General features: G+C 38.7%; 1 protein-coding gene across 4 annotated transcripts in view; it reads right to left on the minus strand.

The window, feature by feature from the left end:
• Positions 1–1,360: 1,360 nt before the first annotated feature.
• MEF2A (myocyte enhancer factor 2A) overlaps positions 1,361–19,046 on the minus strand; it is an 86,991-nt gene continuing 69,305 nt past the window's right edge. The window contains exons 7-10 of one of the 4 annotated variants that reach the window (XM_065871313.1): positions 14,389–14,412; positions 10,544–10,670; positions 6,757–6,883; positions 1,361–5,444 (exon numbers count right to left, since the gene is read on the minus strand). In XM_065871313.1, the coding sequence (XP_065727385.1) occupies positions 5,087–5,444; positions 6,757–6,883; positions 10,544–10,670; positions 14,389–14,412 (636 nt within the window). In that variant the 3' untranslated portion in view covers positions 1,361–5,086. The remainder of the gene's footprint in view (positions 5,445–6,756; positions 6,884–10,543; positions 10,671–14,388; positions 14,413–19,046) is intronic. The other 3 variants (XM_065871311.1, XM_065871310.1, XM_065871312.1) reach the window with 3 other exon arrangements.

A 19,046-nucleotide genomic window follows, 5' to 3' on the forward strand; every position in this document is an offset into this window, starting at 1 on the left:
TTCCAACTTTTCTGTAAGTTAAAAAATTAGTTCAAAATAAAGTTTAAAAAAAGCGTGGTGGAGGATAATATGGTGAAACCAGTTAGTATAACTGATTTTTTTCTTCCCCAGCTGCATTCAGCCGCTTTGGTATACACAGAGCAGGCAGACTGTGTAAGACAGTGACTGGAGTCTAGGGCATGTTCTCAAAGCGGGGTAAGCCGCCCTGTTAGTTTGGGTCCTCTAGGAAGCAGACACTGCAGTGGAGGTGGGAATTGACCCCAGCTACGTGCAGTCATGGGCTGGGGCCCACCTCTCACTCGCTGGGCTAAGCACGCTCTGCCTGGCGGCACGTGTCCACTCAGCACCCACGAGCCCCTCCCCGTAGTGTTCCAGGTGCCTGTTTGGAACCTCCCAACTCTTGTGTCAGCTGAAAGGAAGACCGCTGCTTCCTCAGTTCTACAGCCAAGTGGTACTTTGACCCCCTTGTGAGAGACTGGACAGGCAGATGGGAGCAGGTAGGAGGAGCCATCCCACTGGCAGAAGACATCACTGAAAAGTCATTTTCTTGGCTGGTGTCAGTCACAGAATCAACTGAAAAACAAGACAGAGCCTACAGGGAGGCAGCACCCATGGGAGCCAACTAGGAAATCGCAATGAATTGATTTTAAGTAGCTGCCGATGTGATTATTTTTAGCCACAGGCCTCAACCAGCTTTCAAAACCTGCTAGTAAGAGTCTCACAGTAGCCAGCAAGTAAAGCCAGCACAGAAATTTAGCTTTTGACAGCAAGAATCTGCTCAGCTGGGAGATGGCTTAGAAAGCGAATCAGAGGAAAAGAACTCTTTCTGCTGCAAGTTTAATTTTTCACATCACTTTTGAAAATAAAAATTTTTTTTAGTAAATCTGCCTTCTGCCACCCCAGCTCAGTATTATGTATGCATGTTGAGTAAAACAAATTATTTCACCACCTAAACTTGAGGGAGAAATAGACTCGGACGATAGTAAGTGCCGGCAATGCCCCACCCCCACACTTTAGTAGCATATCCTGCAGGAAGCCGTGATCAGAGACTGAATGGGTTTAATGTATCCACACCAGCATGCACAGAACGGCCAGGCTGGCTGATGCTGGGACTGGATCCCTGGCTGCTTCCTAAAGCGTCCAGGGCCGCCCCAGGAGGAGAGGCCTCGGGAGCCAATACAGGGAGGCTGGCGGGGTGCCGCCAACAGTTTCCCTGACATCTCAAAGCATGTGAAAGGGACCTGCAAGCAGAAAAGGGGAGGGGAGGGGAAGGAGGAGGGAAAGGGAAAGGGAGGGGAGGGAGAGAGGAAGGGGAAGGGAAAAGAGGACGACTGGTGGCAAACATGACAGAGTCTGGAGTACACAGGAAAAGCCAGTCCATCTTTACTGTAGTGAGTGCAGGATACAAAGAGTTTACAACAACCTCTAACATTGTCTTAACCATTTGATAAAAAGTTCACTATAATATTTATTGTATAATGAAGAAAAAAAACACATTCAGGGAAAAATTGAGATTAACTTATTTTTCTTAAAAGGTTCATCTCAAGGATGGCAACAAAGTCCAGCTTGTGCCGCCAAACGGTTTTACATGATCAAACCGTGTACAGCTTCTTGTGTGAACTGTTGACTACAAACATTTACCAAATACATAAATCTCTTTTAAAAAAGCCATTTTAAATATAGCAAAGCAGTGTCTTCTTGCACAGCAAAGTGAAGTTTCTACAGAGAAATAAAAGTTTTACATTTGTAAAATCTTTTTCACATTCTAATCATCTAGCTTCTTATGATCCAATGCCAGGAGTTTTCTGGTTCCTTATTTACTATGTATTTCTTGTGCGCATGATGGTTAATACAGAAAATATGTTAATGCTTTATTAGTTGTCCTTACAGTAAAAGGAAATGGTAAAACATATATTGTTCTTTTAGAACAAACCCCTGATTTAGTCTCTAACACAATGGACATAATTAGGGCTCAAAAGGTTGATTTTTGATTGGGACCATCTGTAAATGTACAGTGGTGACTTTCACTCTCAATGTAGTACCAGGTAGACTGCTGAAGGAAGTACAGCTGCTGGAAACCATACTTTAACCAGTGCAATTTAAGCTTTTTTTGTTTTTGTCTTTTAGTAATAAAATACTTCATCTGCAGGGATAAAATTTCTTATGATGGTGTCATACAAAACACATGAGTCTAAAAGGGTAGAAAAGTAGGTTCTAAAGTGACACAGTTAGTGTCTTCCCCACTCTGAGCTGGTTTCCAACAGGAGACATGTATGTTTATGTGCTCGTACATGGGGTCTGGGTGAGGGCGTCTCTTGTCAAGTCCATATGCTCTAAGTCACACTGGGTATATGGGAAAAGGGTTAACAGTCAAATACTCAGTTCCTGAAAACAGAATACATTGTTACTTGGTCAGTGTAATTGAAATACAAACTCCGAGCCTTGCGTAATATTATTTTAGAAAACAGTAGTTGTACTGATTATAAACCTGCATAGAAAGAAAGACTATTGAGATACAGTCAGAAAAGCCATCTCATAAGGCACACAAGAAAATAGACAGTAAATGTGAATGTGTTAACTCCTATCCCATGTACAGCAGAAGTTCATGAACATGCATAAATAACAACCAAAGAAGCACTGAACACTTCCAAAGCTATAAATGGTTTACAAAGTGGTAAGGATTATCCTGGAAATTCAGTGTTGGGAAACTGTCTTCTTTCAATTAGGTGTGACCTCATGAAGAAATGTGCCTGTAAGTAGTTCAGTAAAATAAGTATATTTTAAAGAAAAACCAGTCCTTTCTGAATAAGAGCCAAATGTCTAAACTGACAAGAGGACAAAGCACATTGCCCTCCCTTTTTTGGCCTCTATCAAAATTTACTACCGAAAATGTCATTAAAAGCAGAATTCCATTTTGCAGCTGGGAATGCCACACGTTTATCCTGTACCTACTACCTATGTGTCAGCCAGGAAGTCTGGCTGATGATTTGTCACAAAGAGCATAGGAGGAAAACATCACAAGGAATGCAATTTAGGGGGAAAAACCAAAACATAAGTAAAAATTGTAGGTAGCTGCTTAATATTAAGTTTAAAATAGAAAATAGCAGTAATTTTAAACCCTTATTTTGAGTTTCTCAGGAAAGGGAGTATTTAAAAATCGATGATGAAAGACATACAGGACTTTGAATTTTGTTCATGGCACAAGCCCAGGGACCTGCCAAGCTTGCTGTTACCACTTAGCTGTCTTCCTGTGAGAGTAAGGCCTTGGTCAGCATCTCAGCTGAGGGCATCAGGATGGCAAGAATTGTGCCAAGAATCGGCACCATGAGAGGACTGCTCCCCACACTGCAGTGTCATTCGATGCACAGAGTGTCCGGCATGGTAGTATTCTGTAACCAGCTGCATCATGCTATTTTAGAGGGTCAAGGAAAAAAGACCCCTTTCCCCATGAATATTTTTTCCTAATCATTTACCACTTATAAAACCTTTGTGCTCATCAACTATTTTGCCATTTTCTCTAATATTAATTAAATTAGGTCAGCTTTTCTACTATATTTTTTCCTCACAAAAGGCAAGTTTTAAATAATGCCTTATAAAATCTGTCACAACACATTTTACATTTATGCAGGATGAACTTAACACCAATTTTTTTTGCCACTTTGCTATTTATATACACATATAAAATATATAATGATGCTCAACCCATACAGCACAAAGATTACAATGTAACATCACACATTCACCACCAGTGAGGGGAGAAACCCCTTTATACAATCCTCTGAAAAGACTGGGCCAATAATTAAAATCCAAAGTACAGTATATTTAACAAAATAGTAAATATTAAACAGTGAATACTCTACTTAATAAGGATCTCGCCTTTTCCCCCTAAATTGGCGGCAATCCACAAAAATATACTTTTTAATCTGGTGACCATACAATACATAGGTACTTACATCAAAGGTGATAATATATTTAAGATTCTATATACACAAAGAGTTTGGCTCAACTTTTAATTTACATATAGAGTAATAAGTGTTCATGGCTTTTTTTTTCCAAGGTTCTGCTTGCAAGATATTTTTGTTTGTTTTTTTTCCCCCTCTTAAAATAAAACTAGAAAGTTAAAACAAGATAAAGCTATTCTCTAAAAAAAAAGTTACAACATACAGCTTTGGCTTATATAAATAATTCATAGCAGAATGTGTTCAAAAGTAGTGAATATAATTTTATATATAGTCATCAATTCATAAGGGTGTTTTCTTTCATATAAAATATACATGAGCTAAAATCAGTTTCTTTAATTTTTATGATATGAATGTAAAAAGAAACTTCTGACATATTCCAATTATAACTTAATATATTAATTTACTGTTAATGCTCTATATTTCTAGGCTAATATTTTCTGAATATTTCATGCGTGTTTTCTATTCTCTCTCTTTTTTATTAGCTAAAGATCACTTCTTTGACCCAATACATTTTTGCACGTGCAAAACAGTTATGTGTGGGGCTTTTTTGTTTTGTTTTTTGTTTTTAATATCAACAGCCCTTTCCCATGCACCTCTTTGCAACAGAGACCCATGCCAGGTGGGTAATTAATATAAATGTCATTTTATGTACAGTATTGCTTTCTTGGTTCCTGCTTTTCTACTGCTCTGTTCTACAAAGCATTTTTCTTAAGTAACTACAGTCACCGCACAGTTAAATAAAACAAGTAGGGGCCCTCTAGGTTTCTGCAAGCTAGTGTGGGAGAATTATATATATGGGTACACGTTTCTCTGCAAAAACTGGTTATCTTATGAAACAAGTAGTCCAAGGAAGTGCCAGACTAGACTCTGCCTACAGGGTGCTCTGTTTGCCATGGGATGCACACCTGCAGATCTACAAGAGTTTGCAGGTAAGTGCCTGATTCCGTGTATGCAACACACACCCACACATAAACACACTCACACCCACATACATATATATGTAAAGGGATATATATGTATGTATGTACATATAAATATATTTAACTCATGTCCTTATTTACCAACTTAGATATGTAGAGCAGTTCACTGCAGTAACAGAAAGTACAAACACCAGCCTGGAAGCTTTAGGTCACCCACGTGTCCATCCTCATTCGCTTTACGGAAGGGCTCTCTCTGTCCTCAGTGTTTGGGGGTCGGCCAAGCACAATTGGAGAATGGAAGTCGCTCCGTGGGTCCTCCCGGTCACTGCCATCATAGGAGCTGCTCGAGCTGCTCAGACTGTCTACAGGGGAGCGGCCCATTTCCTGCCGCGGCTGCGGCTGCGGCTGGGGGGGTTGTGACTGCGGCGGTGGCTGCGGCTGCTGCTGGAAGCCTGATGGGGTCATTCGATCCCGGGGAGGTGAAATTGGTTCTGACTTAATGTTGATGTTTTGGTTGGTATTAATGGATAAATTCGAACCCTGAGATAACTGCCCTCCAGCACTGAAGGAAAAAAAAAAGATATGGTAGATGGTTTGTGAGTGCATCTGCATAAATGGAATATTACAGACACCACCCGACTGAAAAGAGTCCAGGCTCTGAAAACTGTCAGAATTCCCCAAGACCAGCTTTGGTGTTTCCTGCAGTGCTTGGCACAGAAAAAAATTATATATCCCTGGTAGACAAAAAACAAGTACAGTTGAGATTTTTAGTGACTGGTCCTGTTACCCACAGTCTTGGTACTTCTGTAGCTGAAGGATCCAAAACAGTGTCAGTGACTAATGCTGTACATGGACCAAAATGGCAGAGGAACAATATGGCAACTTGAATTCTGCTTCCTCTCTTCCTTTCTGCTGCTTCTGTGACAGGCACAACATGTCACCTATTCTCACAGCAGCTCTCAGAAGTCAGTCATGTCACCCTATTTTCCAGATGAGGAAAGTGTCTCAGAAAGGCTAAGTCACTTGCTCAGAGTAGGACACAGTAGAGTGTATACAGGCTTTCCCCCCAGTCTGAGCACCAAGCCTTTTCCACTTGCCTTTGCATGGCTATTTTTAGTGTGTTCAGTTAGGATGCTCTGCAAAGGCCCGAGGGCCAAACACCTGTGTAGGCAAAGAAATTTCCCTCAGATACTCTGTGCCTTTCTCCATGACATAATTCCCAAGACGACTGATAACAGTATGCATTGTGGAGCTATTTCAGGATGCAGGGAAGCTCTCTGGGGATTTTCAGGGCAGGAGGCTAGTAGGCTGGGTGTCCCGAGTGTCCTGAGCAGGGGTGAGGCAGCCAACCCTCGTGGAGGCCACGTGGGCCTGCTATGCTGTCCCCTCATCTAGGATGTTCTCCTCTAGCTGCTCTGTGGGCTGACTATTCTGGTTCTACTGAAGCACCATTCCTTCTGCTGGTGATGCCTGGTCCTACCTGGGCACCACTGTAAACCCTTTTCACTTATATCCCCACACACTGTCCATAAGGAACATTCTCTTTTGTGAACCCTTCTTGGTGAGGTATACAGTGTATGCAGTGGGCTGGGATCAACCACATGAATCCCATGTAGCTTGATTCATACATAAGATACCCAAGCCCTACCACTCCACCCCTACGATACCACTCCACCCCTACGATCCGGGGAGAAAGCAAAGGGCACAGCTCATTTTCTTATTCTCTTTGTCTGTTGATGTTAACCAAGGCAAAAAAAGAGAAGGGTGGTAGGTAGGCCGGAATACCTTCAGGCTGCCTTTCTTCAAAGGCAGTGGAATGAGACAGGGGTTGGGAAATAGGGGTACAGATTTGGGGAAAATTTCTAGTTACTCACACGAGAGAGCTGAGGGCTGCTTGTCCTAAATGGTGCTGCTGCCAGGCTGACACCTGTCCCAGAGACAGCATTCCTGGGGAGTTGAAGCCCTGCAGGGCCGACAGGTCTGCACTAGTCAGTGAGTAATCTAAAAAAGAAGGAAATGTTGCTTGTGTGTGTAATAAAAGGACCATGCAAAATCTGTTTTTCAATTAGTTGCTTCAAAAGTTTTATGTTGAGAGAAGCCAGGTACTTCATAACATCAAATAACGCACTTATGGGTCTAAAACCCACAAAAACTTTTTCTTTGGGGAGGTTTATAGGACCTAGCTGTATTCAATTGTCTGGGATTATTTCAATAAAAAAGGTTTAAATTTTGTACTGAATAATTTATAGTTTATTATTTTACAAGAAGTTGAGATACTTCTTCCGGACTTGTAAATAGAAATAATAAAAATGCCATCACTAAAGGATGTTCCTATACAATTGTTATTTTAAATAAATATGCCCACTGCTACCCTCCTGAACAAAGAGAAACACTCCAGCTCACCCTGACTCCATCTAAATCAGCACATCTCATATTCTTTAAGTACAGGGGGAGCAGGAAAGACTCAGGACCCCTTCTCATGGGGTGCCAAGCTTAGTGACATAGACAGTATTTACATTATCACGCAATTAAATGAATGCGTTTGTTTGAAGTACAGGAATTGTCAAAGATCCCTGACTGCATGCAAAATGAAAGTTCATCAAAAAACTGTTACAAGACATAATATACATGAATGCTTCAGTCATAATCGTTGTGACCAAGTCGTGGGATGTTAGTTATCATTCACACGTACAGTTATTTCAGTTCATCATTAACACTTGTCTTTTCCAGTTCTAAAGAGAGGAGGCAAAAACTCTTCTAACTTCTTTTTCATGTCTCAAGAGAGGTGTTTAAAGAAATTGGTCTTCCTAGTGAATTAGCATTTTAAAAAAAGAAACTGAGTTGAAACAGCAGAGCTCTGCTTAGGATATTTTCTCATTTAGTGTTCTCTAAGATTGCCTTGTCCCTCCCCACAGAAGCTGGGGTGGGGGTCCATCACACTGTGCCTTCCACAGTGCCTCCAAGTCCTTCCAACTACTTACTTGACATGTCTACTTGGATGTCTCTCCAGACACACCTCAAATCTGACATGACCCCAACTGGACTCATCATTTCCTCCAAACCTGCTTCTCTTTAGTAAATGGAACCAACTTTCACATGACTGTTCGTGCCAGAAATCTGTGGGTGTTATCCTTGGTACTTACTTCCACCACCAACCATCATGTCTGGTTGACTCTAGCTACTGTCCCTCAAGTCTGCCCAAGTTTCACCGTCTCTACTGCCACCACCCTAGTTCACGCCATCAGTATCCATTACTTGGACCATCACAGTAGCCTCTTGTGTGGTGTCCTTGAATTCACTTTTGCCCCATGCACACTGTAGCCAGGTGATCTCAAAAAAAAATATGGTCATGATACCTCTCTGCTTAAAACCTTTCTATTGCTTCCCAATGCTTCTCATGTCCAAAGTCCTCAACAAGGCCTATGCATCCCTACTTACCTCTGTAGTTTCAACTCTACAGCCGTCCCATCCCTCCAGCCACGCTCCTGCTACCTCCTAGCCTTTGTACACAGTACTCCCTCTTCCCGGAACACTCTCCCTACTCTGCCTGGCTGAGTCACGCGTGCTCCTTCAGGTTGAAGCTTCAGTGAAGCCCTTAACACGACAGTAATAAATTATTCCTAGAGCTGTTTGTCCTGTGTCTTTTCCTCTGATAGACCCTACATTCCACTGTTAACCACGCACTCTTGTATTTCCAGTGCCTGGCACAGTGCTTGTTACACAGTACGTGTTCAATAAATATGTGCTGAATGGATCCATGAATAAGTGGAGAAGCTGGGAGTGTTATGGATGGGCATGAGGAAGCGTCTATATGATTCCTGCACACAGAACTATTGTACTCTTTGAAATGTTGCTCATTCATCCCTGTACTGACTGGCACGTGTTTGACACATGCCACACATACAACGCAGCTGATATACTAACAAAAGACAAAACATGGACGCATGTTTTAAAAAGGCAAATAGATAAATACGTTAAAGATAATGTGGTAACATTAAATAGAATAGGTGCTCTGAGAGAGAGCAAAGACTATGTAGTTAAAGAAGGAGTGAGATTGATGCTAAGTGATGGACAGTTTCGACAGAACCTGACTCCATTTTTTTATGTTTTGGTAATTCCTTCTGGACTTAAAAAAAAAAGATTCTTTAAATCCCATGGCATTTCTAAAAACAAATACAGGGGGATATCAAGTTGAATATTGGAAAAACCTGTCATGAAATGCTCAGTAAACTGTAATCTAATGTTGACACCCTGCTCAAGCCCCATCTCCTCAGCCAACACTCCTCTGAACATTCTAGCTCACAGATTTCCTTCTTTCCTCACCTTCTCGAGATCAGAGCATGAGCTGGTAACCTCAACAACTCAGGACTTCCCTGCCATAGTTACCAACTTAGGTATGTCCTGTCTCCTTTTCCAGAATAAACTTGGGAGAAAATGTATGTCCCTAGAATAGTGTTGCTCATATAGCTGGTGATCAGGACAATGAAACAGAATTTATATGAATGCATAATCCCTGGCTTTACTCTAGATTTAGCTGATGGATTTGGACATTTTTTTCATATTGATTGTTGGAAAAGGTAGTAGACCTTTTCTAAGAGGCTTTCTTTTTCAACAAAACCTTTTAAAGTTATTTCTGTTTTAAAAGAACTACTTGGAATTAAAGCAGCAATCAAATGTATTGATGGCTCTGCACCCCTCTGGGAGCTCCAGAGAGCAGGGTGAAAGCACCGTGCTACAGCATTTATCCTGAAGTCTAAAATTAGATGATTTTTATTAGTCTCCTTATTAGAATCACAAAAGAATAAATTCTCTGCACTGTAGTCTCTGAAAAACTGGCAAGGTATTTTTAACTGTTTCCCTCTTTTCCTTCTTTTGAAGCATCAGGTGTTTGGTTCAGCTGGTGAGAAAGTGAAGCCCCATGTGTCCTCTGCCGCTCCCTATGATGGCACATCTAGAGAAACCTGTGCACGTCGGGTTCTCCACACAGCCTGCGTGGCTGAAAGCACCCCTTCAGTCACTGCAGCATTCTTAAATTTACCTGATATACCCTCCAAATAGGGTATTTGGGAGTGAAATGTCTAAATAAGCATGAATGAGTGAAAAGCTCCCCTCAGAGGTGACGAGTGACAGACTCTGAGGAGAAACAAGAAAGCTCCTGGTCTTGCCCCTCAGGCACAAACAGCAGAAACCAAAAGGGGTGTCACACGGAGGAAAACATGACCTGCTGGCACAGCCACCCAGCTCCACCTCCCCGAGCCCTGAGGTCCAAAGGGACTCAGTCTTTCCCAAGGTAGGTTGACACAGCATACAGAAAAACACCTCATTTTAAAAGCCTGGAATAGTGAGATGCTGTTTAACAAGAACTATATAGAAAATGCCGAGCCTTTTGCTCCGCTTGCTGCATACCATAATTTTGATAACAGCTAGTTGTTTCTTCGTCAGGGGTAAGTAAAAGTTCATGCTGGGAAATCTTTCTACGATCAATGTGTATTTTCTAATTTTTTTCAAGACTAGCATGTGTTTCTTTAACATATCCAAATGTGAATCTAAGAAACTGGAAATAACTTATTTCAATAAATATACTATTTAAAAATTATAAAAGCACATGTTGAGCACAAAACAAAGAAATAAAACCCACAAAAGGCAACAGAGTAGGCTTACCAGTGTTGTAGGCGGTCGGCATTGCTGAGTACACCAGGCCCTGTGGAGGCAGGCTAGGGGTTGTCACAGACACCACGGGGGTAGCTAGGGGCTGAGTGGCTTGAGAACTGCTTATCCTCTGGGTATTCTGTGAGAGAGAATAAAAAAGTAAAAGTGTTATTCTGTGAGTATTTATATTCAAACTTAATATTTTAAAAATAACATTCAATTTAAAAGTGACATTTTTCACAGTTTTATGATGTGAATGTCATTATTCCCTGAAGCAGTGATCATGTGAAAACCTTAAAAATACTAATAAGAATAACTAAATATTTCATTTTAAAGGACGTATTTTACATTAATTATTCAGTTTCCCCTAGAGTCTTTTTCATAGAGTTTACTGATGTCAGAGATATACCCTTAAAATAGAAAACTGCATTAGGACTGATAACACTTATGTGTTAGCATAAATGACGACTTGATGCCACTATAAAGATAGCCAAACTACCCTAAATAAAATATGTGTAGATTTTAAATACCAGAGGATAGCAAGGTCATTTGTATATATAGAGATTATAAGTCCATGAGCATATAGGGATCAAAACTACTTTTTGCAGCATTTACTAATTTAACAAGGTTTTAAGCCATGGCTTACTAAAGTGCAGCTTGTATTCATATTTCCTTCCCTGTGATCCTGCAGTTGACACACATACACACACACACACACACACACACACACATATATATATATGTACATGTATATGTATGTATATATTTAGATATAGATTTTTTAAGACTTTTAAAAGAGCAGTTTTAGGTTCACGGCAAAATTGAAGGAAAGGTACAGAGATCTACCATATACTCCCTGCCCCCATACATGCAGAGCCTCTCCCATCATCCACATCATCCAACACTGACTGTTTTTTAACGGCAGATTCACACACAGTCTCCTGACTCTTATGAGAGGAGAAGCTTTGGGTAGAGAGCTCTTGAATAAAGTACTTTTGACAGGGCTGCATGAAAAATGGTAAATGCTTGCCAACTGACAGCATCTACATAGTATCCTATCTACAATGGGAATGAAAAAAGAAATCAACTATTGAATAATCAAGTCAGTTTAAGATAGTCACCATTCTCTATGTGTAGGGGTATGACAGGGCAGTTTCTCATGACACTGCCTTAAGCGAACACTTTCTAAAACTGAGGATCAGAGGAACAGGACAGACTCCAAGTTCCACATGGTTAGAACACAAGAAGGCTAAAGCATAACTCCAGGGTTATTTTTTTCTAACTGAAGAAATTACAGCCTGATAACTGACATTTGGGGTACTAAGCCATATGAATAAAAGTATAATTCAGTGCCCTTGAGGTTATAGAGAGTCAGGATGTGATTCAGTTTTCTCTATCACCATTTCAAAGGGTAATCAGATAAAGGCCTTTGGTTAGATCTAGATATTTGAACTTTTGATCATTTGATAAGGATCCAGATCTCATTTTATTTCTTTTTAGTTTGTATTTTCTATCCAGTCTTAAATTAGAGGATGTCGGAAAGACCATTCAGGTATACTGCCCTGGATCTTGTCCCAGATTCACTAATTCCTAAGCACTGGGAAAATCATTTAACCTCTCCAAACCTCTTCAGTTGTAAAGTGGGGAAGATAGTGATCATTGTGTTGCCTGCCTTGTAGTACTACTGTGAGAATCTAGTAAGGTAATAGATGGGAAATGCTTTGAGACAACTGAAGTACTACAGGAAGGTAAGATAGTACCCTTAAATTATTACTCTAAGAAACCCTCTGGCCCAAGATTTCTACATAACTTGTATAAAAAAAAAGGTAAATATATTTATTCCTTCTGATCCATAGCTATTCCCCTGGAGCTGTCATAAAGTAGAGTTGTTCTAGAATTGCAAGGCTTCTAAAGGAATCTCTGTAGCCTGGTTCTAAAGGAGTCTTTAGTGTAGGCTCCGGGCACTTGTCTTTATTTCACTTGGGGTCAGAGCCATTCATGATTATATTTTAGAGCTCAAGCCAATTTATACAACTTTCCGAATTCTAATAGATTGTGTTTCTGATTATATTTTGGTCTGACACATAAAGCTCTGCATTTTAAATTGATTAAGTTTTAGAGTCTGAATTAGCTTAAGTTTTAGAAATGCGAATGACTATACAATTTTTGGTTATATATTTGTTTCTTAATTACAAGTATTTATTTTTATGATTGCTAGATTTTATAGTCTTCAAATACTTAGAAATTTACCTTTGAGATTCTGTAATTGAGGGTATACTTTAAGGAATGCGGAAAGGAATACATTTTTGTCTCAGCATCAAGTTAAAAATTTTAATGAATTTTTGAGACAGATCTACTTTGGATTTAATTTGTTCTCACAGATTTGGTCACTGAAACTTCAAGAGTCAAATACTAGGTGAAAAATACAGTACAACATGGTTTGGTCTAGCTTTATTCATGCCATAGCTTCACCTCCATGGAAATCTACTGATGTGACCTCAAGATGGGGGGGGGGGGGTGGGATGGGGTGTGTGTGTGTTTGTAAAACAGTAACACTCCAATATATCGGTTCTACCCATTAAAGCTCAATGGCACTGATTTCCACAACCACTAGAGGGCAACATATTGCTAGATAATCCATAAGTTCACAAGGAAGCACTTACGATAACTTCTTAAGGGTATAAATAGTGAGGTTTAATCTAAGATGAATTATTTTATCTTGAACTATAAACATCCATTTGCTAATCATTACTGTATCATTAAGTACAGTATTTCCCCAAAAGATAGTTAAAATCTGCACATGATATAATCCAACACCACAACAAAAGCTGGCTAGTATATTTTAGTTAACCAATATGAAACCACATCCAAAACTGTGAGAGTAAACACAAAGTTAAAGAACAATCTCTCGTTTTAAGGACAGAGCACAGACAACCTTATTTGAAAAGAAAGCAACTGTGCAAAACATACCAGCATGCATATATATATATATAATAATAAAATGTAAACAAAATGAACAGATGCCTTTCCCCCATGCTTTCATGCAATCTAAACCTCTGTCCATGCTAAAAACTAAACATTTTCAAGTTTTTATTCCCCTTAAGGTCACCTAATTAGCAGCTGACTGTGAAATCAGAAGATCATTTCTGTGAGGTTTGAGTTTTAGCTCCCAAAGAAATATATTAACTGAAAGTTATTTTTAGTCAAATTTAATTTCTAGAAAAAAAGCCAATAGAAATCATTTGTTTTGGAAAAAAGGTAATAGCTACTTTTAAGAACAGAATATCTTCTGATAGAAAAAAAATAAGTTTGTGTATGTTAAATTAAAGACATTCATTTTAATAAACAGGGAACCCCCTTGTGGTTCAGATCGTCTCATGCAGGATGAAATAATTCTAACTCTGAAAAAAGGTGACCTCACCAAAAATGATGTAATCTTTTTGAAAGAAAGAGAAACACAAGACAGTGTGTTACAATCTGAGGAACTGTGAGGGTGAAGTCATTTTCTAAAAATATATTAATAATTTGGGGAACTATAAAAGGTATTCTGTATCTTTCCTTAAAAAAGTTCTTTAATGTGTCTTCTCATCATGGACAGCTATTGTTTATAAAAGCTCTATCCCAAAGTTCCCTAAAAAGTTATAACAAATAAAATGGGTCAAGATATACAATTATAAGTAGGAAAACCAGACTCTGCAGTACCCGTAGGTTGGTTTAGTTATTCAAAATGTTTGGACAGTATTTAATAGCAAGAAAAAAAATCTGTGTAACAAAGGGGATATTAGATAAAAACACTGAAGAGAATTAGTACTTTCTACATCTTTTTCAACTCCCTTTAATCAGAAACCCACACTCACCAACTCCAATTCCTCTTCCTCCGACTGCACTCAGCACATAAGAGGGATAAGAGAGTTACTAAGACTGTTGGTACTCGAATATTAAATATTTCTTTAGAAAAACATGTTATCTGAACACTAGCAGTTGTCTGGAAGTCTAAAGAGATGATTATATATGCAGTAAGTACAAACATAAATTATTTATTGTTTCTGTACCTGTAGTTGACTTCAAAAGACTAGAAAGATTCTTTTAAATCCTCTAGGGCCAGGATTTAGACATTCCTACCCCAACTTGGTCTGCTCTTATGCTGGCCTCGCCTACACATGGCCATGCTACTGTGACAATATATAAAAGTATTTCCTAATCATGAAACTAGTTTCTATTTGGAATCTGAAGAATATTAACTCTATACTTACATCTAAATCCTCTCATCCCTACCCTACCTGGTCACACATGTCCATTTATCTTATACTAGATTCTGTGCTCCTTGGTGGGCAGAAATTATCTTATTTTCTTATTTCCCACAGTAACTAAGCACACTGTTATGAAACAACAAGAACTCAAACATTTAGTAAGTATAGTTTTAAATAATACAAATTTATATGTTTATCATTTGCAAATACAGTTTTCAAATGAATATAATAATTTCAATGGAGAAAAACCACATATATGAAGAAAATGAGACTGGAGGAGAAATGAACTGATAAATCACATACAGAAAAGATGAATGAAACATACTGCTCCTTTTTCCCCTACACATCTAGAAAGTATTAATATGCTAGAAATAATCTACTATCTAGGTTTTTTATTATTTTACTTGAGTAAGTCAAGCTTCTTTGTCAATCTGCGAAAGGTGTCTTTATAAGCATCACTGATACATGAAGCCCCAATCTGAAAGCAGACAATGGTGTAAAATAGGAAGAAGCCTCATTATTTACTGTGAAAAACAACTACCTGGCCTATAAACTTCTATTTCAAATGTGCGCAAAATGCTCTTCAACTGTTTTGTTATAGATGTCTTCACACATCTCCAACTGTAAGACACATCAAAATAATATGGGTGTGTGTACAGTTTTCACTATAACTTACAGGGATAAGGGTGTAAATAGTTTCTGTGGCAAATTTTAAGAATTCCACAGAGATGCTTCATGATCTCTTAAAAAAAAGATCAAGATAACTGATAAGTTGCTAAATGTCAAATTTGTAGTTTGTCCTTAAATTTTGCAGTTTATTAGTAATTCTTATAAACATATTTCTACACCTTAAATGAAACTTCGTATAGTTTTTATTTCTGAAGGATAGTGGCAGGTATTCCACATCCAGTTCATGAAAGGTGAGCCAAATGACTATCCTAAATGTCATTTTTTCTCAACTCCTTTTCTTGGGGATATACTTCTCTGTTATATATAGGTATGTATTTTTTTTAAACATCTTTATTGGAGTATAATTGCTTTACAATGTTGTGTTAGTTTCTGCTGTATAACAAAGTGAGTCAGCTATATGTATATATGTATCACCCCCATATCCCCTCCCTCTTGCATTTCCCTCCCACCTTCCCCATCCCACCCCTCTAGGTGGTCACAAAACACTGAGCTGATCTCTCTGCGTGCGATGAAGCTGCTTCCCACTAACTATTTCACAGCTGGTAGTGTATATATGTCAGTGCTAATCTCTAACTTCGTCCCAGCTTACACTTACCCCTCCCGGTGTCCTCAAGTCCATTCTCTACATCTGTGTATTTATTCCTGTCCTGCCCCTAGGTTCGTCAGAACCAAGTTTTTTTTTTTTTAGATTCCATATGTGTTAGCATACGGTATTTGTTTTTCTCTTTCTGACTTACTTCAATCTGTATGACAGACTCTAGGTCCATCCACCTCACGACAAATAACTCAATTTCGTTTCTTTTTATGGCTAATATTCGATTGTATATATGTGCCACATCTTCTATATCCATTCATCTGTCGATGGACACTTAGGTTGCTTCCATGTCCTGGCTATTATAAATAGTGCTGCAATGAACATTGGGGTGCATGTGTCTTTTTGAATTATGCTCTTCTCAGGGTATATGCCCAGTAGTGGGATTGCTGGGTCATATGGTAGTTCTATTTTTCTTTTTTTAAGGAACCTCCATACTGTTCTCCATAGTGGCTGTATCAATTACATTCCCACCAACAGCACAAGAGGGTTCCCTTTTCTCCACACCCTCTCCAGCATTTGTTGTTTGTAGATTTTTTGATGATGGCCATTCTGACTGGTGTGAGGTGATACCTCATTGTGGTTTTGAATTGCATTTCTCTGATGATGAGTGATGCTGAGCATCCTTTCATGTGTTTGTTGACAATCTGTATATCTTCTTTGGATGTCTATTTTAGGTCTTCTGCCCATTTTTGGATTGGGTTGTTTTTTTGATATTGAGCTGCATGAGTTGCTTGTACATTTTGGAGATTAATCCTGTGTTGCTTCATATGCAAATATTGCTCCCATTCTGAGGGTGGTCTTTTCATCTTGTTTATGGTTTCCTTTGCTGTGCAAAAGCTTTTAAGTTTCATTAGGTCCCATTTGTTTGTTTTTATTTCCATTTCTCTAGGAGGTGGGTCAAAAAGGATCTTGCTGTGATTTATGTCACAGAGTTTTCTGCCTTTGTTTTCCTCTAAGAGTTTTATAGTGTCTATCCTTACATTTAGGTCTTTAATCTATTTTGAGTTTATTTTTGTATACCGTGTTAGGGAGTGTTCTAATTTCACTCTTTTACATGTAGCTGTCCAGTTTTCCCAGCACCACTTACTGAAGAGGCTGTCTTTTCTCCATTGTATATTCTTGCCTCCTTTATCAAAATAAGGTGACCATATGTGTGTGGGTTTAATCTCTGGGCTTTCTATGCTGTTCCATTGATCTGTATTTCTATTTTTGTGCCAGTACCATCTGTCCTGATTACTGTAGGTTTGTAGTATAGTCTGTAGTCCGGGAGCCTGATTCCTCCAGCTCCGTTTTTCTTTCTCAAGATTGCTTTGGCTATTCAGGGTCTTTTGTGTTTCCATACAAATTGTGAAATTTTTTGTTCTAGTTCTGTGAAAAATGCCATTGGTAGTTTAATAGGGATTGCACTGAATGTGTAGATTGCTTTGGGTACTATAGTCATTTTCACAATGTTGATTCTTCCAATCCAAGAACATGGTATATCTCTCCATCTGTTTGTACCGTCTTTAATTTTTCATCAGTGTCTTATAGTTTTCCGCATACAAGTCTTTTGTCTCCTTAGGTAGGTTTATTCCTAGGTGATTTATTCTTTTTGTTGAAGTGGTAAATGGGAGTGTTTCCTTAATTTCTCTTTCAGATTTTTCATCATGAGTGTATAGGAATGCAAGAGATTTCTGTGCATTAATTTTGTATCCCGCTACTTTACCAAATTCATTGATTAGCTCTAGTAGTTTTCTGGTAACATGTTAGGATTCTCTATGTATAGTATCACGTCATCTGCAAACACTGACAGTTTTACTTCTTCTTTTCTGATTTGGATTCCTTTTATTTCTTTTTCTCCTCAGACTGCTGTGGCTAAAACTTCCAAAACTATGTTGAATAACAGTGCTGAGAGGGCTCAACCTTGTCTTGTTCCTGGTCTTAGAGGAAATGGTTTCAGTTTTTCAACATTGAGAATGATGTTGGCTGTGGGTTTGTCATATACGGCCTTTATTATGTTGAGGTAGGTTCCCTCTATGCCTACTTTCTAGAGAGTTTTTATCATAAATGGGTGTTGAATTTTGTCAAAAGCTTTTTCTGCATCTACTGAAATGATCATATGGTTTTTAGCCTTTAATTTGTTAACAGGGTGTATCACATTGATTGATTTACATATATTGAAGAATCCCTGCATTCCTGAGATAGACCCAACTTGATCATGGTGTATGATCCTTTTAATGTGCTGTTGGGTTCTGTTTGCTAGTGTTTTGTTGAGGAGTTTTGCATCTATGTTCATCAGTGATATTGGCCTGTAGTTTTCTTTTATTGTGATATCTTTGTCTGCTTTTAGTATCAGGGTGATAGTGGCCTCATAGAATGAGTTTGGGAGTGTTCCTCCCTCTGCTATATTTTCCAAGAGTTTGAGAAGGATAGGTGTTTGCTCTTCTCTGAATGTTTGATAGAATTCACCTGTGAACCCATCTGGTCCTGTGCTTTGGTTTGTTGGCAGACTTTTAATCACAGTTTCAATTTCAGTGCTTGTGATTGGTCTGTTTATATTTTCTATTTCTTCCTGGTTCAGCCTCGGAAGGTTGTGCTTTTGTAAGAATTTGTGCATTTCTTCAGGTTGTCCATTTTATTGGCATATAGTTGCTTGTAGTAATCTCTCATGATCCTTTGTATTTCTACAGTGTCAGTTGTTACTTCTTTTTCATTTCTAATTCTGTTAAGTCTTCTCCCTTTTTGTCTTGATAGGTCTGGCTAATGGTTTATCAATATTGTTTATCTTCTCAAATAACCAGCTTTTAGTTTTGTTGATCTTCAGCATTGTTTCCTTCATTTCTTTTTCATTTATTTCTGATCTGATCTTTATGATTTCTTTCCTTCCGCTAACTTTGGGGTTTTTTGTTCTTCTTTCTCTAATTGCTTTAGGTGTAAGGTTAGGTTGTTTGAGATTTTTCTTGTTTCTTGAGGTAGGATTGTATTGCTATAAACTTCCCTC

This window comes from Phocoena phocoena, chromosome 2 (assembly GCF_963924675.1).
Source record: "Phocoena phocoena chromosome 2, mPhoPho1.1, whole genome shotgun sequence".
In the NCBI taxonomy this organism is placed as follows: domain Eukaryota; kingdom Metazoa; phylum Chordata; class Mammalia; order Artiodactyla; family Phocoenidae; genus Phocoena; species Phocoena phocoena.